This window comes from Psammomys obesus, unplaced genomic scaffold, assembly GCF_907164565.1.
Source record: "Psammomys obesus unplaced genomic scaffold, mPsaObe1.curated_primary_1811, whole genome shotgun sequence".
Taxonomy (NCBI): Eukaryota; Metazoa; Chordata; class Mammalia; order Rodentia; family Muridae; genus Psammomys; species Psammomys obesus.
This window is the reverse complement of record NW_026590699.1, coordinates 5,594,245-5,617,723: the sequence shown is the minus strand read 5'-3', so window position 1 is coordinate 5,617,723 and position 23,479 is coordinate 5,594,245. Positions and strand designations below refer to the sequence as shown.

Below are 23,479 nucleotides of genomic sequence, written 5' to 3'. Positions count from 1 at the left end.
GGTCATTCTGAAGCCTTCTGAAACTGCTGAATCTTCAGACACATGGGGTCTTGTTGATGGCTGTTGTTTTACCCTGACCCACTATGTTCTTGATTCTCTTTGAGCCTCCCTCCCCCATTAAGGACAATCTGATAATCTTTGATTAGAAGTTCAACATTATAAATTCTACATGGTATGCCAGATATTTTTTAATTACTATAAATTCCTGGCCTTTATTCTGGCCACAGTTAAATTACTTGGAGACCATCCTGAAAGTCTTGCTTTCAGGATTTGTTAGGCCAGGCCTGGCCAGGCCAGAGCATTGCTGTATCCAGAGCTAACTGACCCTATGTTGAAGCAGACCTACCTTGGTTCCTTGACTGTGGTTTCTAGCTGTGGATATGGAAAACTACTGTTCCGGGCCATCTGTGAACTCTGACACTGTTGCCTCCACCCTTCCAGATGGTTTTTTCCTTGACATTTATAGTTTTCTCACCCCAGGATGGGTGCCCTTTGTTTCATACTGGGGCTTCCTGGAGACTTAATCTCCCCTGTAGGTCCTCGTCTCCTGACTGCAGCCTGGAAAGTGGGTAGGAAGCTGGAACAGCTGGAATCTCCCAGCGATCACCAACTTTCAGCCAGTGTCCAAGGTCCCCCAAAAGTGCTTTGTGTACTCTGTCTGTTTTGTTGGTTATTTTGACCAGAAGCAGGAACTGCACCAAGCACCTGAATTCTCAGAAGTTCTGACTTGTTAAAATACATCTTGCTACTAAGGCTTCCTGTCCTATTGCTTAGGGACTCTACCATTCAGTGTCAGATGTGCCAACAGTGGGGACACTTTTCTACACCATGTATGCAGTGATATGTCCTTGAGTGTGACCTCTTCATCCCACTCAGCCTTAGGCCTCTGAAGCAGTGCTGCTGAAGCAGGGGTGGCTCTGGCCTAGGGCAAGCAGTGTGCTCACCCACTGCTCCATCGTTGTTCCCAGGTGTGCTTCACACCCTGCCACAGAATCTTAGCTGAAAGTACCAGCTTTTACCAGAGTCTGGAAATTTAGTTTTGAAGTCTAGTGTAAACATAGGAGCCACTGGTTATGGCTCTGCTCAGAAACTTCTTTACTGGGTTGCTACTTACATTCTGTTTGTCAGCTCATGGTGAGGTCTCCTTGTTTCCCATCCCTGTATTGGCTTCCCTTGAGCAAGGTTGTTTTGAAGGTGCAGGTGTCTTCTCTTTGCTTCTGAAGACCTGAGTCTGAACCACTCAGAAGACATACTCCTGTTACTTACATACTCAAATTTTGGGCTTTGGTCATTCTAGTGCACATCAGAAGATTGCCCGGTGTGGAGTACAGCCTGAGAACAAATTCTCCAGAGTGTATGCTTTAGGGAGAACCTAGCTATGGGCTGGGGTGAGTGCACAACAGACCAAAAAGCTTCATTCCTGTCAGGCATGGTAGTTAAGGAGAAAACAGTGTGATTTTGTATAGAAGTAAGTGATAAGATTGGCTAAAACTGATGTGGAAAGGCCCAGGAAATGGTGGACAGATCAGTATTACTCTGTTCCCCCTTTAAAGAAGTCATCCATTAATAGAGAGTAAATTCAGTATAAAAGCAGAGAATATGCCCTCTCTGACTTGCCTGTCCTACTAGAAATGGCCGTAGTCTATCAGCCTCCTGCTCAGCAGTTGTATGTATTGAGCTCTTGCCTCAGTCTTCTTAAGAGTCAAGACTTACATACTCAAATTCAGAAGATTCAGAAGGTAGTGACAGATGCAGATGAGAGGCTTCTGAGTTTCCTGTTGCCTGGATTTGCGTCCTGGTTTCATTTTGTGTTGTTATTTTCTTTCAGGTGGGCATCTAGAGGGGTCCAGTATCCTAGTCCTCCTCCAGGTTGGGGTATGGGTGTAAGGAGAAGGAGTAGGGAGGGAGATGGCGAGCCTGAAGGTAATTGGTGAGCCCAGGCCATCCTTATCACAGAAAGTGCCACCAGTCCTGAACTGTTGGGTTCCAGGCAGTGTCCCTTTCTGGTGTTCTGCAGTGAGTCCAGGGTCTCCTGGGGCCCCACCCTGCCACACATATGTCTCTTTGGAGTGGCTGGTCCAGGTGTAATTGGGTATGTGAGGTAGTTTCCTGAGGACTTTCCAGGCAGCTGGGGCTTGTTTGCCTTTGTATCTTTTTTGTCGGGGAATCCAGTGACACAGTCCATGATTTCTTGTTTCTGTCTTCTGTGACTTCAGCTCCAGCTCAAGGATCTCTACTTGAATTTGCATTCAGTGAGCACCAGCAGAGTCCTGGCCTGCAGCTGCCTACAGTCCCTCATTTCATTTTGGTGTTCTTCACCTGAGAGGTGACTGCACTGGGCCACAGGAAACGTTTGTTTCTGTAGCAGTAAATCCACTCAGGTGATTTTTAAGAGAGCGAATGGATGCCTTGAACACCACAGCCCATGCTTGCCAGCCCTCAGTGCTATGGCCCTTGCACCGTATGTTGGTCACAGTAGTCTGCGGTGAGAAGTGACCCTTGGGGATATGTGAATAGTATATAGTTAGGAATGAGTTGATGTGAAGAACAGCGGAGAACTGGTAGAAGCACAATCGAAAATCTACCACATTCCACCTTTGGTGGTTGGGGTAAATCTTGCTTCTCTGGAGTGATCCTTTTTAAATGCCCATAGCACACTGTCTTCGCCCAGCTTGACTTTTCTTACATTGATGCCCACTTGAGCGCCACATGTTGTAGAGGAATGCCACTATATTTCAGGTGACTTTTTTCTCCCGTCCCTTAGCTCCCGGAATAATGACTAATGGGATTCACTAAATATTAAACAAATACCTAGGTCATATAGCTAGGCTCTTCTCTGACTAGCTCACAACTTAAAATATTAAGTTTATATTAACTTATACTAATTTACTTTCTGCCTCATGGTTGGTTACCTGAGCTCAGGCACCATGCATCCATCTTCCACACAGCTTGCCAACACAATCTCAAGCACCTGGCTCTCTCCCAGAGTCCTTTCTGCCTGGCATATGTTCCCACCTCCTGTTCTCCTGCCTCAGCCACAGGCCATAGGGTTTTTTCCTAATTGACAGGTGTTGTAGCAATACATCACGAGAAGACATTTAGAAACAATCTCAAGGACGGGGTATGGTGACACACACTTGTACTCAGGCTTACAAGTCAGTGCCACCTGTGGTTGCCATCTGCTTTAAGGTATTCTTAGTATTAAAAACAAAGCAAGTCTTAGTGTGTGTCATGTCAGTAGTATGTGACAGGGATAACATGTCACAGCTGGGGAAAGGGGATTAGGATTATTGCCTCCAACTCAGGAATCGGTACTATGGGAGGCAGTATATCCAACTCATATACTGGTACTGTGAGAGGCAGAGGCAGGGGGATCTCTAAGTTCCAGGTCAACCTGTTTTGTACAGCAAGCTCCATGACAGGCAGTGCTGAATAGTGAGACTCTGTCTCAGGAGGAAGAAGGAAAATGTTCCTTACAAATTGCTATTTTATGGAGGATAGTATACCACACACACAAACTGTATCTTTACAAAAAAAGAAGTACACAGGCATATACGTGTGTAAAAATGACTTTGTACTTGTAAGTGTGGAATGGCTCATGATCAGTTCTGGGGCAGAACTGCTTCTATAAGATGCGAGTGTGCTTTAAAAAAAAAAGAGCTCATGGAAAGTTTCTCTGTTCTTTCTATCCTCAAACTTTAAGTGGTTCTAAAACCATTATGTTAGAAAATACTTCTGATCATATTTCACACTTGAATGAGATTCTGACATGTATACGAGATTTGAGAAGGATCAATTACAACTGATAAGAGTATATTTTCTTTCAGTGGTTACAAATATTTCAATTTTTTTCTGCTTCAGAAGTTTCTTTTTTGCTGGGTGGTAGTGGTGCACACCTTTTATCCCAACACTTGGGAGGCAGAGGCAGGCAGATCATTGAGTTTGAGGCCAGCCTGGTCTATAGAGTGAGTTCCAGGATAGCCAGGGCTACACAGAGAAGCCCTGCCTCGAAAAACATAAAACAGGATTTAGCATAGCCTGGCCTGCGTCACTCAGGAATCATAGTTCTTCCACCCTCCATTCACGTTGATGGAGTCTCTGCCATGCTCGAGCAAAGGTCTGTTACTGCTTGGGTTTCACAGTCATTTTTAGGATAAATGTGTGCCTCACCTCAGCCTAGAGAATTAGAAAATGGCCACAAGATCTGAACCTGCTTTAAAGTCCCGTACTGTTGTGCAGCCTGATTGAGAAACAACTGAACTCATGCAAAAATGGAGACTTGAGGTGCCAGGCCTCCCAAGGGATGGTAGGTGTAGCATGCCGTCAGTTTGAGCCCATTACTGTTGGCCTTTGCCATCACGGTGTGCAGCACAAGTGCCCTAAGTGCCCATAGTTTTGGACTTGCTTTAGGCAACTGAAATGCCAAGTGGCATCACTGCTGCAGGGCTTTTCGGAGAACATTGACTCTCATACTGAACAATCTCCTTTCCCTTTGTTGTAGGCTGTTGAAAATCTTTGTTCTCACAAAGTCTCGCCGACACTCTACAAACAGCTGCGCCAGGTCTGTGAAGACCACGTCCAAGCCCAGATCCTTCCGTTCAGAGAATATCCTTTCTTTACTTTGCTTATTTTTTGGTTTGTGATGTTTCTGTTTATTACACAAATCTTTTTAAAATGGGTTAAAGTATCCTTAATATTAAATAACAGGTTTTAAGTCCTTTTTTATAGAATAAATGGCCTGTTTGTTTCATAATTCATTATTTTTTAGTGAAAATTTTAACATTTAAATTACTGATATGAGTCAAGGGAAACAGCCTCACTGCATCTAGTTGGAATATTTAGGGAAATTTCTGAAAATGTCTTAAAATTTAATTTCTGTCCTTTAATAAAAACCATATGTATTCATTTTCTATGATATGTGATAAATCTCCACAAATATGACTATCATACCATTGTTTTCGTGGGGTGTGTCTGTCAGCAGTCAGGGTAAAACCTGTAATTTCTCTCCTCAGGGTCTTATAGGCCCTTGTCAGTGTGTTGGGAAGGCTCTCATCTGAGGGTGGGTCTTCCCTGGCTCCCACAGGTTGGTAGCTGCAGGAACAAGATACCTACTTAACATCTGCCATAGTGCATCTGGCTTAACCCCAAGGCCTGTGTTCTGATTCTTGCTGCATCCAGTTTCTCCTGGTGGATTGTGCACTATTCTGGGCAGGCAGGAGAACCTGCCTGTCTGGTCTGAGACTGTACCTTCCGGGACAGAAGCAGACAAAAGAGTGGTGGCTGTGGGGTTCAGTTAAGAAGGGACTAATCAGGCATGAACTGTACACAGGGCTGGGCATCTTAGGGTTTGCCGTCATGTCATCTATGACTCATGCTCACAAGGACATCTGTATGACCTGATAAGGCTGGCCCCCAAACCCATTGCCAGTTTTAAGGCATAAACTCTGTTATGTGTAAAATCCATGCTGACTTCTTTGGCTCCATGCTTTTTTGTCTAAAAAAATTCCCAGAACCTGCCAAATCAAGATTTTCTCCTGGTTCAGGAAATCTTTTTTCTTCCTGTGGCTTTCATCGAAGGAAAAGCAGTCCTGCCAGCTGTGCAGCAAGAGCAGCAAGCAGTGTTGCTGCTCACCGAGCGAAGCCTTATGGTCTAAATGAGATGTCTACACAGAGTCTACATGACTGGCATCCCATAGCAGGTTGGAAGCCATCTCCATTTCTGCTACATGGCTTTTAGCAGGATGCCTCTACATTCCCCAGCAAGTGGTCTGAGCTAATAACTGCAAGGTTGTGCAAGATGACAGTGCCCACATTCCTGGAGGAGCCTGCTGCTACACACTCTTCTCTCGGGAGATGCTTGTGGAGCATGTGGAACATCTGCCTCACTCAGACTTCTGGAGGAGCCTGACAGCTAGGCCAGAAGTGACACAGTGCAGCCGTGTTCTAGGACACCAGCACCCATCAGGGTCAGCTCATAATTCTTTTGCTTTACTCCCATTTTGCTGGAAAGGACTTTTTGATTACCTGCTTTAATTATACTTTCTGCCAATTAATCCCACTCTGGGAGTTGACCATAGTGTTCACACACTTAGCAAGCCTTTGTTTCCTACCCAGTGTCTTGATCCTGGATTATAGGAAAGTGGCTGTGTGCCTGATTTCCATCCTCCAAAGAATCACAGCCCTACGGTAGAGACATATGTTTCTTGATAACAAGCCAGGATTGCAAAAATTATGATTTGTTATACAGGGGAAAGGCAGTAATACATTAGTGACAATGTGTCTTGAACCTAGACATTTGCAGCTAACAGCAGCAGAACAGAAATCAGGCAGAGACCCCACAGGAGCATGGCATGGTGAAGATACCACTGAATTGGGCCTTGAAGGACAGTGCATGCAACCAGACAGAGTAAACATGAAGGAGTGCAAAGTGTGTACCACTTGCACCTAAGAACCACCTAAGACCTGTGCACAGCCTGGTATGCAGTCCAGGTTACAGACTGCATTTGATTCTGGATATGCCGTCAAAAAGTTGATCTTTAAGCTGTCCAAGCCACCGAGATTACTTAATGGTTCCTAAGCTAGGGCTCGATGAATTCATCATGTGAAGATCACAGAATGATGGGACAGCCTAGAACCTTCACCAGCCAACACATTTCCAAAGTAGCTGCTATGTGCCACCGGGCATCGTAGTGTGTACTGGGGAAAGGGACTGGGAGCAACACAGACTTCAGCCTTAGAACTTCCCTCTAATGAAGATAGCAAAGGTGGGTATTTGTGTAACAAAAGGCCGTAGGCACTTCGTGACATAAAGAATGTAAGCCATCTGCCTGGGGAGGGTAATGCTGAAGGGCAGGAGGCCCAGCAAGGAGGTGGTGCTGTTGAACAGCCTATACAGAAGCAGGGCAGGCAGAGGGAAAAGAGCCCTCTAGCCAGGGATTGGCAGTTGCTGCCGCAGACTTCCAGAAAAGGAAAGCTCACCTTTGACCTGAAGTGTGACTGGCCCCATGCTGTGCTGAGGGTCAGGCAGTACACAGTTTTGGCCCAGTGGGATGTGTTGACTAATGGGGAAAATGGTAATTAATAGCCTTAAACAGATAAGTGTTGTAAGAAGATTTTCTCAGCCACTATAGCAAGAGTATTGAGATGCTGGAGCCAAGCAACCAATGGGTCAGAATGAGTACAGAACGGGGCCCTGGGGATTGGCACTGTGCATTACAGTGGATACCCTGTGGGGTATAGGTCACCTCTTTATATTGGTCTTCCAGTACATACTTTCTTTTTGCTTTCCTTTAAATGGTCGTGGTTGGCAGTTTTCTTCATGGCCTATCGCAGGCTTTCTTGGCTTATGCCATGAAGGGTGTATCTCACTCGCATGAGTGTGAGTCCTTTGCAGGGGTTGGCCCTTCTCTGAAATGAGACAAGAATGGCCACCAGGAAGCTGCCCCAGCAGAAGCCGCAACAGACCCTTCTGATACCTGTGCATCTCACTGCCTAGAATTACTCATCTCCTGGGGACACCTTAAGCCTCGTGTCCTAGAACTGGCCGAATTCTATCAGGCTGAGTAGGATCTTAGTCAACAGCATGCTCTACGGTGATAGTATACTCTTCTGTACTGTTTTCCATGGAAAATACCAGAAAATGGTTGATCTGGAGACCTGGATTCCTTAACAGAACTCTTCTGTTAGAGAACTTTGATGCTGGACCCTTGCATCTTAAAGATACTAGCCAGGTCCAACCCCCTGTGCTTATTGGTGACACCTGCGCTTCCTGGCAGCATCTGATGGGCTAGTGTCAGTTTAATTCCATCTTAGGCTTAAAGGCCTGTGCAGGCTCATTGCCTTACAGCACGCTGGCCAACATAAGCGTAGTAGGAACTTTGCAGGTCCTCGTCAGGCCTGTGGCATCTCTCAACCTCCTGAATTGAATGTCCTCTGGCTGATCTTGGTCATGTTTTGCCCAGACTTCATGTAATTTCCTCAAATGGTGCTCTACCATCATAGCATTCTCTTGAAGCTAATGTGCTAGTCACTGACCTGACAGGCCTTTACTCTGACTGTCTTAAGTGTGTGAATATGCTTCCTGAGACTTGGGAAGTGAGAAACAAGACCTCTTTGTATGACCCTGTATGGTTAGGGTCACCTGCACAGATGTGCCTATTCCTCTATTGTCTCCCTGAGCATTCTCTTCCCTTCTGAGGCTTGGCCAGTATCATCTTCCTCTACCAGCTGCCCTTGACTCACTGAAGAGCTGGTGCTTCTCTGACCCGGCTGTGGCACACTTACCAAGTTTCTTTTCCATCTGGTGTGCTGTTTCCTCATGTGAGCTGAGTGTGGGGGCCCACTGCACTTGAACTCATTGACATGGATGGTGCTGTGTGCTATAAGTGGCAGACAAAGCATCTGGTGCCTTCCACCTACGTGGACTGCTTTTTCTGTGTTAGGAAGCTTGAAGATCAAATGAGAAGAGGCAAGAAAAATCCTGTCTCTACAAACCCACACTGTGGTATCTTTATTTTAAAACTATTTTGCACATTTAAAAAGTATTTCATAGGAGCTAGGGACGTGGCTCATTGGTAAAAGCAAGTCCCAGGACCTATGTCAGGCAGCTTACTTAAGCTCCAGGTGATGTGCTGTGACACCTCTAGCTTCCCTGGGTTCTGGCACCAGTACACCCTTACATATAAATAAAAAACTTAAGTCATTTGAGAATTTTCTAATAATTGAAAAAATAAGAGCATTTGCTGCTCTTGCAGAGGACTTGGATTTGGTTTCCAGAACCTACATGGTGGCTCACAACCATCCGTAACTCCAGTTCCATTGGATCCGATGCTCCTTTCTGCTCTCCTTGGGCTCTACACACATGTACTACATACATACATACTATAGACTATCCTAATAGCAAGTTCCAGGCCAGCCATAGTGAGACCTTATCTCAAAAAAAATTTAAGTCTTATCGTAAGCTGTGTGTACTGGCACATGGGCTGTAATCTCATCTGTGGGAATACTGAGGCAGAAAGTTCAATGCCAATATAGGTTGTAAGTCAAGTTGCTGACTCAGAAATAAACATCAGCACAGTATGGTGACTTACACCTGAAATCCCAACATGTGGAAGACTGGGATGGCCTTATTTAAGGCCAGTCTTGGCTAGAGTGAGACTGTTACAAAAGCACACACACAAAATCCCAAACATACATGAGCACTCCTGAGAGTTTCGCTGAGTGCATAATTTGGTCATGGGTGCAACTTTGTGTTAGTCTTCTAAGTTTTTACTGAGCAAACTTCTATCACTCTTGAGCTACCAGTTCCCTGCTCTTATTATTCATTGACTGTAAAACACTCGAGCCCCACCAGACATCAGCTCTAGAAGGTCCACTGTAGAGTTAGGTTCGGTCCTGGCGCTCAGTTGGGTAAAATCCTGCCACCCAGATGAAGCACTCAGCCCTGGTTGTTTGTGTCAGCTGGCAGGAACAGAAAGTATCCCTGCAGAGAAGAGAGGAGAGAATGGAAGCCAGAGTGGAACAGTAAGACACAGATCCAAGGGGATGGGATGGGTCAGGTAGGTTACTACAAAGAGGACAGGAGATGGCAGTAAGCAGAGGCTTGGAATTCACATTCCTGATCTGGGGGCTGTGAGTCTCTGTTGGTCTGTTTGTAAACTGGCTTATTAGCCACAGGTGTTTACTCCTCACAACATGGAAGTCCAAGACCCATGTAGTAGTCAGCTCCATCTGCTAAGAGCTTCCTGTTTGTAGATAGGATGAGGCCGCTGTCTTGGGTGTCTTGTATACCTCCTAGTACTGTTGCCTTAAGATTAGGTCTGCACTGGATTTAGGGGAACACAGTGTTCCGACTATATAGTTGGACCTTTCAGTCTTACTAGAAGAAGAAAATCTAGCAGGGAAGGGTATTGAGGTTGAAGTAAGAGTTGTAAACATGGGATGGACTGGTGTGCTTGAAGTTTCCTTAGCAGGTGTGCACAGACTCATTAGACAGCGTTGTGTTTCTAAAGAAGATTAACACGTGCTGGCAAGACCACTGCAGACAGATGGTAAGTTTGCAGCCCTTCGGCCTTGGTTCTCTACCAGTGCTACCGTGAACGTGCTAATTCACTCGCAGCTGCTCACTTGAACTTTGGCCTTTCAAGCTCTACAGAGTGAAGGGGAGCTCTTCACAGCTGCATTTCCACCAACTTAAGGCCTGAGCTCAGAGACCCTTCACCTCACTGATCAGTAGAACAGAGTGAAAAGGGGAGCTGCTCAGCCTCTTGGAGGAGATGCTGGCCAGCTCTGCCTCCAGGTCAACAGTCATTGTGTGCTTGTAGAAAGAGTTTCCCCAAGTCCTCAAAGGAGGTTGTAGGTGTCTTAACTGCAGTATGGCCTAAGTTCCAGTCCCTCACTGTGGCTGGATGGCAGAGGTCCAATTTGACTTTACACATGTGATTTTTTGGGTGGCCCAGCTGTGGGTGACCTGTGAGAAAAAATAGTTTATATGGCTTTTTCAAGTAGCCTGAATGCTTGTCTTCTAAAGATGAGGAGCAGAAGATGAGCATTTTGAGCCATGTGGATGTGAAAAACAAGAATGTCCACTAGGGAAAGTATTTTCAGATGTCAGCAAGCCTCACCAGAAGGTGGAGTCCGTTACATCTGGTAAGCACATGGCTTTAGCAGCAAAGGGAGAAGACAACTGATTGTCTGCAGCCCAAGAGCCCCAGGACCGTGTAGCCAGACCTAATTGTTAGAGAATTTAAGCCAGGAATAGAGGTTCTATATGTGCCTGCGATTGCCACTTTTAGGGAATAGAAATACGAAAATAGGAAGTGTATGGCCATGAGACCCCACCCTCATTACAAAAAAACAAGAAAGAAAGACTAGACTTTAGTATTCAGCTGTCCAAAAAGCTTCAGTCAGGAGATAATTAAATTTTAGAGTTCCTTAAGGTGGTGTGTTTTTTAAATCCCCGCAGTCTGGGCTGTTGTATTCTATGGAAAATACCAGAAGAAAAAGTTAATAAAAGTTTATAAAAATGAGGGTCTTGACAATGAAGGTTTTCCATCAAGAGGTGATTGTTACATTCAAGGCAGCTAATGTGGGATGGTCCAAAAAGTCTAATCTCAAGTGATGAGTGAGAGAATGAGGGAAGAGGGGTGTGAGTAGTACTCCTTTCTGCTCTTCAGATCATGGTCAGAAGCATCTTCCTGTTTCTGGATCGCACTTATGTCCTCCAGAACTCCATGCTGCCTTCTATCTGGTGAGTCTGCCCCAACCCCAGACCCCCACTTCTGGGCCTGTTGCAGACCTGCTGTCCCCTATGATAGAGTGGTGCCATCACGCACAGACTTCTGAGACCTCTGGGCTACAAGCTGAGGAGGTAGAGTTAACTTGCAGTCATTTCAGATCTGCTTTTTGTAGAAACAACCAAACACTAAAGAGAGGGTTGCTGGGCAGTACAGGAAAGAGGAGGGATGGAGAGGGAGCAGGTGTAGTGGTGATCTTGACACCTTTGTGGCACACTCAAGAAGAAAGGTGAGCATGGGTCAAAGACAGAAGATTGGACAAAAGCAGTTTGTTTATTGGGTGTCTGGGTGGCACGAGCTATCTCATCGGGGTGGTCAGCTTGACCTGCCTAGGAAGCATCCTGATTTAGGGTGGCAGCAGGCTTCCTGGACCGGCCAGACAAGCACTTGTAACAGGACTTCTCAAGCACTGGGCATACACTTAGCAAACAGCAGTTTGGGGTGGTACATGTAGCACAAGTGATGCTCTAAAGATCCAAGGCTGAACCAAAGCCTTGTGCTTTCTCTGTCAGGGACATGGGCCTAGAGCTGTTTAGGAACCATATCATCAGTGACAGGATGGTGCAGAGTAAGACCATCGACGGGATCCTGCTGCTGATCGGGCGTGAGCGAAGCGGTGAGGCTGTGGACAGGAGCCTGCTTCGGAGCCTGTTAAGCATGCTCTCAGATCTCCAGGTGAGGCTGTGGTCTTGAGCTTGTGGTGGCCGCCTGCAGGTTCCTTCCCCAAAGTAAACTCAGGCTTCAGAGATGTCAGTGGGGAATAGGAGCACAAAAGTTGAAAATGTGATTCTCTAGTCCTTAAGGAGAGAATGATGGAGGCTAATGGCACACTACACATGAGCCACAAAATAAAATACTGGTGAGAAAAATGCTAATTTGTATGGAAAATACACCATAAACAAAAGTAAAATCAAGTACCAAAGTGCAGAGGCTAAATAAACATCAGTGTTGAGGGCAGACCCAGGACCTCTGCCCTGGTAGGAAAAGCTTTCCAGAGAACAGGGCACATGGTGACCACAAGCTGTGGCCTGCTGACTGGAAGTGCTTGAAGAGGCAGGTTCCTGTGCTGGGGCCTGTCAGTAACCACTTGTTCCCTAGGTGTATAAAGACTCGTTTGAACTGAAGTTCTTAGAGGAGACTAACTGTCTGTATGCCGCAGAAGGCCAGAGGCTGATGCAAGACAGGGAGGTGAGATGTGCAACTGGTTGCATTTGGTTTTGCCCGCTCCTTGGGGCCGCTCGTGGGGATTGCGTGCTCCCGTATGCACACACTTGCCAGGGTCTCCCGAATTCCCGGGGAACAAGCTGCTGTAGGAAGCAGTTCATTTCTTTCCCTTAGGAGCTGCCTTCTGTTTCCCCTCCCTCTAAATAGTCTCTGAAATAGCAAAGGAGCACATACCAAGCAAGAGGATAACATGTAAATCCTAAATATGAAAGAGAAATAAAAAAAAAAAAAAAGAAAAAAGAAATCAAAACTTTCATCTTGTAAAACCTTGGTAAAGAAGTCTTCCCAACAACATATGTGAAGGTGCATTTTTAATAGCGGCATCACCCCAGACCCATTGGGCAGTTTTTCAGGTACTGGAGTCCAGTACTGAAGGGAGCCCTGGGCACTTCCACAGTGCCACCTACTCCTTACAAGTGAGCCCCAGCCTGTCACATCGTAGCCGCAGCTGTGCTGTCAGGTCCCATAAGGACTTTGCTCACCCCTGGACATCTGATGTCTGTTTGCAGTCTCTGTGGCCACAGGGGAGGGAGGGTGTCACCTCTGACATCTGACAGCTCCATGTGGGTGCCCAGTTGCCAGTAAGCTTTGGGCTTTCTACCCAGGTACTACTGGTAACTCACCCAGTATGGGTTCACTGGGGTCTCCCAACACTGTGCAGTGAGTGCAACTTGGGCCCTAATCTTAGGGGTGATTCTCAACCACCTAGTTGCTGCTTCACACATCCTCCCCCCTGCCCACCCCCGGCAATCTATTAATGTTTGACTTTGATGTGTTCACTGCTTTTTGTTTTCACTTTTATGAGGAAAACTATTTATGAATAATGTGGGAAATGTTTTTGTCACTGATGTGTTAAATATTTTTTGGAAGGTTCCAGAATACCTTAACCATGTGAGTAAGCGCCTAGAAGAGGAAGCGGATCGAGTGATCACTTACTTAGACCACAGCACACAGTAAGCGCCATCACGGAATGCCTTTCCGCTTCTCACAGGCCACGTACTCTGGCTCGTTTTGCAATAGCTCACATCTTTGGTTATTCACCCAGTACTCTGAGGCGACTCTGCTCCCAAAGCCGTGCTCTGCTTATAACATGTCTGAGCACTGTGATCACAAACTGTATGTCATAGCACATGCTACCAGGGGTGGGCTCATCAAGGAGAATGACACCCGTAGCATCTGAGCGCTTTGCTTGCGGGATAGAACGTGAGACTCTGCACTTACAGGCTTTTTGCTTTTTAAAGGCTTACTTTTATTACTTTTAATTATGTACAAGGTGTGGGTATGTGCTTGTGGTTATATGCAGGTGCCTGAGGAGTCCAGGGGTATAGGTGGTTATAAGCCACCTGATGTGAGTGCTGGGTCCTGAACTCTGGGCCTCTGCAAGAGCAGTGCACACTCTTTAACTGCCAAGTCCTCTCCACCCCCTGTTATGAAGCGTGCTCAGAAGTCTTATGCAGCCATTATTGTAATGACACAGTACACTTTTTTCTCTTCTCATTTGTCTCTTTCCTCTAGACTTGGTTGATGAACAGCTAGGGAAATAAAAAGGGAGAGAACGTGTGTGTTTGTGCATGACATGAATTGTACACTGCTGTGAGGAGATGGATACATGGAGGGGCACAGAGGAGACATGGTAACCCATGCAGCTCCAATCCTTGTCAGTTTGGGGACAAAAGGAAAGAAAGGGTCAGAATTTCAGGAGACAGCATGTTCGTGCAGGAAACAGCACCTTTAAGGAAATTGTGTTCTCCCTTTCTAGTAAGGGCTGCCGTGTGCCCTTGTCCCAAGCTGCACTGGGGTGCTGGGTGGCTCAGGATATTGATGTGCTCATCACACTCCCACTTGATAGAGGAGTTAAAAGGAGGCTACAGTTAAAAGGGTGCTGAACAGAAGCAACCAGGGAGAAGCAGCGGCCATACTGGGCTCCCCTCAAAAGTGGTGGCCGTGGGCCACTCCCATCTCTGAACTCCATTTTCATGGAGGGTGGGATATTTCATGGAGGCCTTTTACAGAGGTTCTGTGAGATTTAAATAGGTTGAAAAGTTCCTTATAGAAGGCTGCCATAGTGGTGCCACCTTTCATCCTAATGCTCAAGAGGCAGGTGAAGCTCTGAGTGCAAAGCCACAGCCAAGGCTACACAGAGACTCTGCCTCAAAAAAAAGATGACTTACTGCCAAGTCTGACCACCCAAGCTAAATCCCCAAGACCCACATAGCAGAAGGAGAAAACTGATTCCCAAAGGTTTCCCCTGGCATCCAGCATGCTGTGGGATGTGCACAGTGCACAATTAAAAACCTTGGTGCTAGGTACTGAACCCCAGTAGTGTTCCTTATAAATTCTAAAACGAAGCCTTGAGAGACGTCTTAAGTTAATTTTTCTTAACAGATTCTCTGTGATTTTCTGAAGAGAGAAAATGGGTTCTAAACAATAAGAGAAAACTAGGAGGCTGATGTGGTGGGACACGCCTGTAATCCCTGCACTGGGAGGCCAAGGAAGGAGGGATCTCTGAGGTCAGGGCTGACTTGGTCTGGATAGTAAGTTCCAGCACAGACCCTGTCTCAGGGTAAGGAGAATGGAGAAAGAGAGAGAACACCAGGAACACCATTTCTGTACCTGTGACTAAAGTGGTCAGGCCACATTTTCCACTGCTCTCTTCTGTGTGGTGCTCCTGTGCCCAGACCTCATAGCAGGCTGTTTCCATGAGCAGAATCTTGCCCAGTAGTCATGGGTTGGAGGTGGTCGGTTTGAGGAATGGAGCTGTAGGAGTGTGTCTCAGACCTAGAGAAGAAGATGTGACAAAAAGTAGGTGGGCCAATCTCTAGAACCCTCAGCTGCCAGTTGCCAGTCTCTAAAATACTCAGTTGCCAGTCCCTCCTGTGATATAGAGGTGAGGAGCAAGGCTGAGAACACAGTGGAAGGCAGAGTAAGTGCAGGAAGATTATGGGCAGTGATGAAGGAGAGAGGTCAGTCTAAACTGTGAGGGAGTTCGTAGTTTGCCACAGAAAATACTTAACCCCGTGGATGCTGGGCCTGGTGATAGCTCAGCGTAGTAGCAGGTCAGCATGACGGAAAATACTGACCAGAGCACTTCAGTAGGCATAAGCAACAGGACTGTAGACTGCACTGCTGGCTGTGCCCTCTGGGCTGCTTCACTAGGCTCCCTCTGCAGGGCTCTAGACTCTGTCTACAGTTCGGGAGGCTTCAGCAAGTGACATCAAGGGCCACACCATGACGGGCAGAGGTAAAGAACCCAAGGTGCAGTACACATGTGCCTGCACCACCTAGGCAGACTCCTCAGGTGCTCACTGATGGCTGGTTCTGGCCTTTCCTATGGACCTGCTGTGTTAATTCGGCAAAGTGTGTGTAGAAAGGCTGCTGCAAGGGCCTGTGGTGGTGAATGCCCAAAATCCCAGCGCTGAGTTACAGAGGCAGAAAAACCAGGCATTCAGTGCTAGCTTGGGCTGTGTACTGAGATCTGCCTCACGAAAAAATAAATTGAAATGAAACCTGTCTTTGGAATCTTGAGCAAAAGAAATAATTAACAATTGGCTTAATAAGTCAGGCCGGTGGTGCACGCCTGTGATCCCAGCACTCTGGGAGGCAGAGGCAGGTGGATCTCTGTGAGGTTGAGGCCAGCTTGATCTACAAAGTCAGTCTAGGACAATCAAGGCTACACAGAGAAACCTTGTCTGTCCACTTAGCTGTAGGCTGCCTGCTATGACTTTTAACTCTCTCACCTTGGTAGCTAACCAGCTTCTGCTGCTGACATTCTGTTTTGCTTTTACAGGAAACCCTTAATTGCCTGTGTGGAGAAACAGCTGTTAGGAGAACATTTGACAGCAATTTTGCAGAAAGGTAGGTTTTCCCAATCATGGATGATTTTAAACTGAATTCTAATCTGTAACTTTGGGAGCATTGTATATAACTTGAGAAATTGTTCGTTTTGTAGGACAAATTATTGTGACACTTGTTTAATGAGTGTATTAGCCGGCAAAGGAATACATGGTTAAGTGATAGAGCTGAGATCACAGGTGTGCACCACACACTTGGCTTGTAACTTGGGCCTTTTTCTTCTCCTCCTCCTTTTAACTAAACATTCAAGAACTATATGTTGGCCTGGCAGTGGTAGTAGCGCACGCCTTTCATCCCAGAATTTCGGAGGTAGAGGCAAGTGAATCTCTAAGGTCAAGGCCAGCCTGATCTACAGAGTGAGTTCCAGCCAGGGCCACACAGAGAAACCCTGTGTGGGGGTGAGGGGGGAGGAGAGAGGAAGGGAGGGAGAGAGAAAATTGTAGACTGGTGGTTTTCAGCCCTGCTTGGCATGCTAAACTACGATGGAAGGTTTTTCATTTGTGAAATAATTATTCCCACTTATGGAGTACCGTAATGTAGAGCACTTATGTGCAGCATCTCAATGCATGCACAGCATGCTGATTAAATAAGAGCCATCAGCATCGTCATCTCATGCCATTTCTTCATTCGTCAGCTTCAGTCTCCTTTCTTCTAGTTCTTCATAAACTATACACTAAGTTACCATGAGCATACACAGAAACCTACGCTCTTCCAAAGGGTGATTTAATTGGAAAGGGATAGGACTTGATTGATAGCTCTGTTGTCTTCAGAATAGCTGTAGGAGGGGCTCTCTAAATATAACCAGTTACTCTGTTACAACTTAGGGTTTATAAATGTATCTATCTTAAAGGCTGTCTTTAGAGGGTATTACACCTTGTTGCACATATTAAAGCCATAAACTGTTGTATTTTCATCTCCCATCTACTTTTAAAAAAATTATTTATTTAAGTCCATTGGTAAGAGGGTATCAGATCCCCTGGAACTGGAGTTACAGACAGGTGTAAGCTGCCATGTGGGTGCTGGGTCCTCTGAAAGAGCAGCCAGTGCTCTTTACCACAGAGCCATCTCCTCAGGCCCCTGCCACCCAACTTCTTATGGTTTGTACTTTTTGGCTTTCGTGTTGACATGTTCAGCTGAGTCTCCATTGTTTGTTTGTTTGTTTTCACCTTCACAGTGAGTTATATCTCCAGAAATTATAGTGAACACAGCCCCTTTTCTCTAACACTTGGATATCGATGTAGTTTTATTGTTCTGTGTCACCATTTAAAGTCACTTAGTTGTATTGGGAAACTGTAGCTCCTCTCTTGAGCTTTGAGTGTCTGAAGGTTCCTTTCGAGAAAGCACCACTCCTGCCAACACCGGGTAGATTCTGTTTTGCCTTCTGCAAGACACGTGGGGTTTCAGTACAGGAGCCAGGTAAAGCCAGGAGAACTAATGGCCTCTGCTGCCGCAGGCTGTCCTGTGTAGAGCAGTCCTGTGCGGTCATCCTGCCTTTGCCTACAGAAAGACCCAGGCCAGACAGCTGCTGCTGCCTAAGCACCAAAGTCCGTGGTTCCATTGGGTGGATGGGTTTTGTAGTGAGAAATTAAAAAATAAATAAATAAATAAATAAATAAATAAATAAATAAATAAATAAATAAATAAATAAATAAAAAACATTTTTAAATCTTCTTAAAAACACAGAAATGTTATGGGAATAGATTTTTGTTTCAATCCCAGGTGTAGGGCTATGGGCCGCTTTGCAGCAGCTGACTGTGATTTGCCTTATGCTCTGGCAGGGGCTTGGTTTTGCTGGCTGTAGATAGTTTCTGCATTTGGAATTCTGGGAATTTTTTCAGAGGATCTATAAATGCTAGGGCCCCCAAGAGGTGGGATTGCTGCTGCCTGGATGGCTGCTGGCTGGTTACATAGTCATGCGCAAAGAAACAAGAAATTAGATATCCTGACGAAGAAACTCAAATTTCCCTAAACAGCAGGAATTAGTCTAATGATAAACTTTGCCCCCTTTTTCCTCTTTTTTTTCTCTCCTATCTAGTGTCAGTGGGTTAATAAGGGTGGAGAAGGATGGAGGAGATACAAAGGAACTCACAAAGTAGTGAAAAACCTGGCTACAGGGTTTCTCCATGACACCACTCAAAAACCTACCCACATGCATATTCTCACTCAGTGCTGTGCTCATCTACCTAAAAGCAGATGCATTCAGAATTTGTGTTAGGTGCTCTTAAAAAGTCAGAATTGGAGGCAAAGTGTGGCAGGCCACTGTCTAATCCCAGCACTGGGCAAAGGCAGATAGGCTAATCATATACATAAAATAAATAAGAGGATCTTTAAAAAAAAAGAAAAAGGTATTTTACTGTGCTTGGTAATGTATACCTTTTATTCCAGCACTTGGGAGGCAGAGGCAGGCGGATCTCTGTGAGTTCAAGGCCAGATTGGTCAACAAAAGAAATCCATGACAGCCAGAGATCTTGCTACACAAAGAAACCTTGTCTTGAAAAACAAAACAAACAATTACAAAAGTGAAAGCTTATTTCTGTGTGTGGCTGAGAAGTGATCTTGACATACCCAGGAGCCAGAGCTCTAGGTTAGCACAGTGTGTACACACTTGTGTGTGCCGACGCTGTGGAGACCCTGTGGCTCAGTAGTTGGAGAGCCCAAGTCCTCCAGGTCTGCAGGTAGCCTCTCTGATGCCCACGTCTGGCTCTACAGGCACTGCGTAAGCATGGTGCATATACTCACAGGCAAAATACTTAAGTAACGTGAAATAATAAAATTATAAAACTCAACTGACAAGTGGGTTCCCTGGGAGCAAGGGGAACAGGCTGTCTCTGACATGAACTCCGTGGCTGGCTCTTTGATACCCCTCCCACCCCCAGGAGAGGAGCAGCCTTGCTAGGCCACAGAGGAGGACATTGTAGCCAGCCCTGATGAGACCTGATAAGCTAGGGTCAGATGGAAGGAGAAGAGGACCTCCCCTATCAGTGGACTTAGAGAGGGGCAGGGAGGAGATGAGGGAGGGAGGGTGGGATTGGGAGGGAATGAGGGAGGGGACTACAGCTGGGATACAAAGGAAAAAAAAAACAACTGAGTGAAAATTCTAAAATGCCATATTGAATACAATATCAGATAAATACTTATTTGTCCAACAATTAATTATGTGAATCAATCAACTAAAAACTTGAACTAATTTCAGTTTAGGTTTATTTTATGTATATGAGTGTTTAGCCTCCACGCTTGTATATGCACCACATATATGCAATGCTCACAGTGGCCAGAAGAGGGCATTGCATCTCTTAGAACTGGAGTTAGAGATGGTTGTGAACCACCATGGATGTACTGGAAACCAAACCTGGTCAAGAACAGCACGAGCTTTCTCTTAACTGCTGAGCCATCCCTCCAGCTCCTGAAACAATCTTTTAACAAATGTTTTTCTGACTGATAGAAAAAAAATTGCATTATTCATTTCTCAGTGCACATACTTGTCTAAAATAGTTTTTGACTCATTACTTTTGTAAAATAAGGGCTTTAGTGAAACTAAATAATACATACTCAGAAAAATGGGATTCACCTATATGAGGCACCTCAAGCATTTCAATCAGACAAGTGTGCCACGGTGGCTGCTATATGCTCCAAGGACAAGCCATGTGCTTAGTGTGTGTTCTTACTCGTGAATGCTGCCTTCCTGCTGTGACTTGCTCCTGTTCTGCACACTACAAGGGCTCGACCACCTGCTGGATGAGAACAGGGTGCCTGACCTCACACAAATGTACCAGCTCTTCAGCCGGGTGAAAGGAGGGCAGCACGCTCTGCTGCAGCACTGGAGCGAGTACATCAAGGTACACTTGTCCCCAGATGTCCCGCTGGGGCCATCCCACACCCCTGCAGAGGGAAAAGAGCTGTTGTGAGGGGCCATCTGTTCTGCCATCTTCCGGATCACTAAAAAGTGGACTAAATGCACTTTTCTAAGATGACACGGCAGTGATGGCCACTGTCCAGGTGTATGCCTGCAATATAGTGATAGCAGCTTGGCATTCGTTCATGAAAATACTCTCTCAGTCACACTTCTCAGCAGCAGTCAGTGGCGTGTTTGCTTATCAGGCGTCTTTCTGCTCACTGTGAAACGATAGGCGCTCTCGCCCAGCAGTAGCCACTAGCTTATCTGCTTATAAAGCATGACGCTCCTCACTGTACACCACTACACACTTTATTTGGTCCAGCAGTTTGGTCTGCCTACTGCTGTGTTTCTAAGCTCGATTTCAGATTTCCTGCCCCAGTCTACCTCTGTGCTCCAGGCATTGTGCCCTCACTTGCAGTACAGCACCACTCACTCAGCATCTTCCAGGAGAGTTGCCAGGACCCATCTAAATGCCAGGTACTGCCTGCCCAAGGGGATACTAGAGACAGCCACAGTTATCGCCACATGTAGAGAGGATACTGCCAGTATCAAGTGGTAAAATCAGGCCTGCCACCATTTTGTGAGACCGCACAAGATATTCTTTGGCTTTTTAAGCCTATTGCTGACTTGGATGTTTCTTGTTTCTACAGACTTTTGGGACAACCATTGTCATCAATCCTGAGAAAGATAAAGACATGGTCCAAGACCTGCTGGACTTTAAGGACAAAGTGGACCATGTGGTGGAGGTGTGCTTCCAGAGGAACGAGCGCTTTATCAACCTGATGAAGGAATCCTTCGAGACATTCATCAACAAGAGACCAAACAAGCCTGCAGAGCTCATTGGTAGCAAAACAGCCCCAGATACTTTTTCTGTTTTACATTTAAACAAGTGTGCTTTACATTGTCCATGTGTGTTCCTGCTCAAGTGGAAGTCGGGAGCTTCAGGAGTTCTTGTACCGTGGGTCATGGAGACTGAACTCAGCTTGGCAGCAGGCACCTTCACCCATTTGAGCCATCATGCTGGCTTCTTAGATGCTTTTTAAATATAAGAAAAGAGTTCCAGGTGTAGGCACTTGCTCTGAACCCTAACCCTCTCTGGCCAGAGGGCAGGTGGATCTCTGTGAGTTCAAGACTAGTCTCCTCTACATAGCAATTTCTAGACCAGAGATGATAAGACCTTGTCTTAAAGGAAAGTGAAAGCTGGATGTGGTGGCACACACTGTTTGATCCTAGCACTTAGGAGGTAGAGGCAGGTAGATCTCTGTGTGAGGCCAGCCAAAGCTACATAATGAAACCCTATCTCAAAAAAAACCTCAAATATTTTTCCCCTACCAGATTGAACGCTTTGCGAGATTCCAAGCCTTATTAGATATACCTGAAGCTGCACATCACAGAAGCAGATAGGGCTGGTGAGCCAGGATGATTGAGAGCTCTAGAACTGCCCTACCCACCATGTCAGTCCTTGTCTGAGCAGAGACCCCTGCAGGTGTGTTCATGAGGCCTCTGCTCCACTGCTGCTCTGTGTGCTTGTTTCTTGATACCAGAACAATGTTTAAAGCTCATTACTCTCACTAGTTAATAAAAGAATCAGTGACTTTGCAGGAAAAGGGCAGAAAGTGACACGAGGAAGTACGGTGTGACAGCACAGAGCATCTTGGCTGTGAGCATGGCCAGAATATTCCACAATAAAAAAAAAAAAATTAAAGCAAACTAAGCTGAGGCTGGGAGATGACTCATGGCGAAGTGTTTGCTGTACAAGCATGAAGACCTGATCCCCAGCGCTCATGTACTGTCTGTAACCCCAGTGCTGAGGGAGTAAGACAGACAGACCTCAGAAACTCACTGCCCAGATGGCCTGCCCAAATCATTGAGCTTTGGGTTCTGACCATATCCTCAAAATAAGGTAGAGAAGTGATTGAGGAAATGCCCCAAGACTCACCCACACAAGCAAGTACACACACACACACACACACACACACACACACACACACACACACACAAGCATATACTACACATATACATACGTGTGTGTGTGTGTGTGTTTATATACATACATCATTTTTTAAAAAGAAAAGAACTAATAGAAGGCCAGAGAAACCCTTTGGCTATTTAACTAGACTTGTGTCCTTCCTTCCATGGAGGACTGACAGCCCAGGGGAGCCTGGGCTTCCAGAAGTCCTGGACTCTGTCATCAGGTGCACTTACAGCCTGCTCCATCATATACACCACCAAGAAGACTTTGTCTCCTCAGTAGCAAGAAGGTCTAGGTCAAATGGTCTTACCCCTGAGAATTCTAGGAGAATTCTCTGAGAAAGTCAGCTGAGTTTCTTACAGCAGATTTTAAAAGGGTGCATTCTGCTGTCTGTGGCAATGTGTCCTAAAACCCATGTGTGAAATCTAGGATTAGAAAAGAAAGGCAAAGCTGGATGTGGTGGCACACACCCTTAATCCTAGTGCTCAGAGAGGCAGAGGCAGTGGGATGGCTGTGAGTTCAAGGCCAGCCTGGTGTGTAAAGTGAGTCCAGGATAGCCAAACAGCCAAGGCTACACAGAGAAACCTTCTGTCTTGAAAAACCAAAAAAAAAAAGAAAGAAAGAAATGCAAGCCTGCTTTTTATAAAATTCAGACAGATGGCTCAGTGCTTAAGAGCACTGGATTTAATTTCCAGCACCTACATGGTAGATTACAATCATTTCCCACTCTAGTTGTGAGGTTCTGATGCTCTCTTTTGACCTTCAACAGCATCAAGCACATACATGGTGCACAGACATATGTGACACAAAACACTCCACACATAAAGTATAAATTTTAAAAAGAAAAATGAAATCTGGTACTGGAGAGATGGATTGGTGGTGTGAGCTTCTTCCAGAGTACAAGTCCCAGCTCAGCTCTGTGTAACTGAAGCTTCAGAGGAGCCAGCGCCCTCTCCTGGTTCCTGCTGATACTGGCAGAGACACCCATACACATGAATAGAATAAACAAACATTTATATTTAAAATGAAAAAATCAGTCTGAGCACCTTTTTTAAATTAATCTTGATTTCTTGAAGTTCTGAGATACACTCTCATTACCTCGAGACTACCCATCTTAAAGTGGCTTTGCTTCATGTCCCACAATGGTGGTGTTTTGAGAAGGTTCCAGGGTGACAGGTTGTTACCTGGAGGCTTGAAAAGGGCTGTTTAGGGGCTTTTCAAAAGTTTGTTCATTTTTCTCTC

General features: G+C 45.8%; 1 protein-coding gene across 1 annotated transcript in view; it reads left to right on the top strand.

Moving 5' to 3' along the window:
* Cul4a (cullin 4A) overlaps window positions 1-23,479 on the top strand; it is a 41,755-nt gene that overhangs the window by 5,746 nt on the left and 12,530 nt on the right. Inside the window, exons 3-11 of the mRNA XM_055608410.1 lie at window positions 4,502-4,606; window positions 9,981-10,049; window positions 11,175-11,248; window positions 11,807-11,969; window positions 12,393-12,482; window positions 13,389-13,471; window positions 16,306-16,373; window positions 20,088-20,206; window positions 20,916-21,108. Coding sequence (XP_055464385.1) covers window positions 4,502-4,606; window positions 9,981-10,049; window positions 11,175-11,248; window positions 11,807-11,969; window positions 12,393-12,482; window positions 13,389-13,471; window positions 16,306-16,373; window positions 20,088-20,206; window positions 20,916-21,108 — 964 coding nt within the window. The remainder of the gene's footprint in view (window positions 1-4,501; window positions 4,607-9,980; window positions 10,050-11,174; window positions 11,249-11,806; window positions 11,970-12,392; window positions 12,483-13,388; window positions 13,472-16,305; window positions 16,374-20,087; window positions 20,207-20,915; window positions 21,109-23,479) is intronic.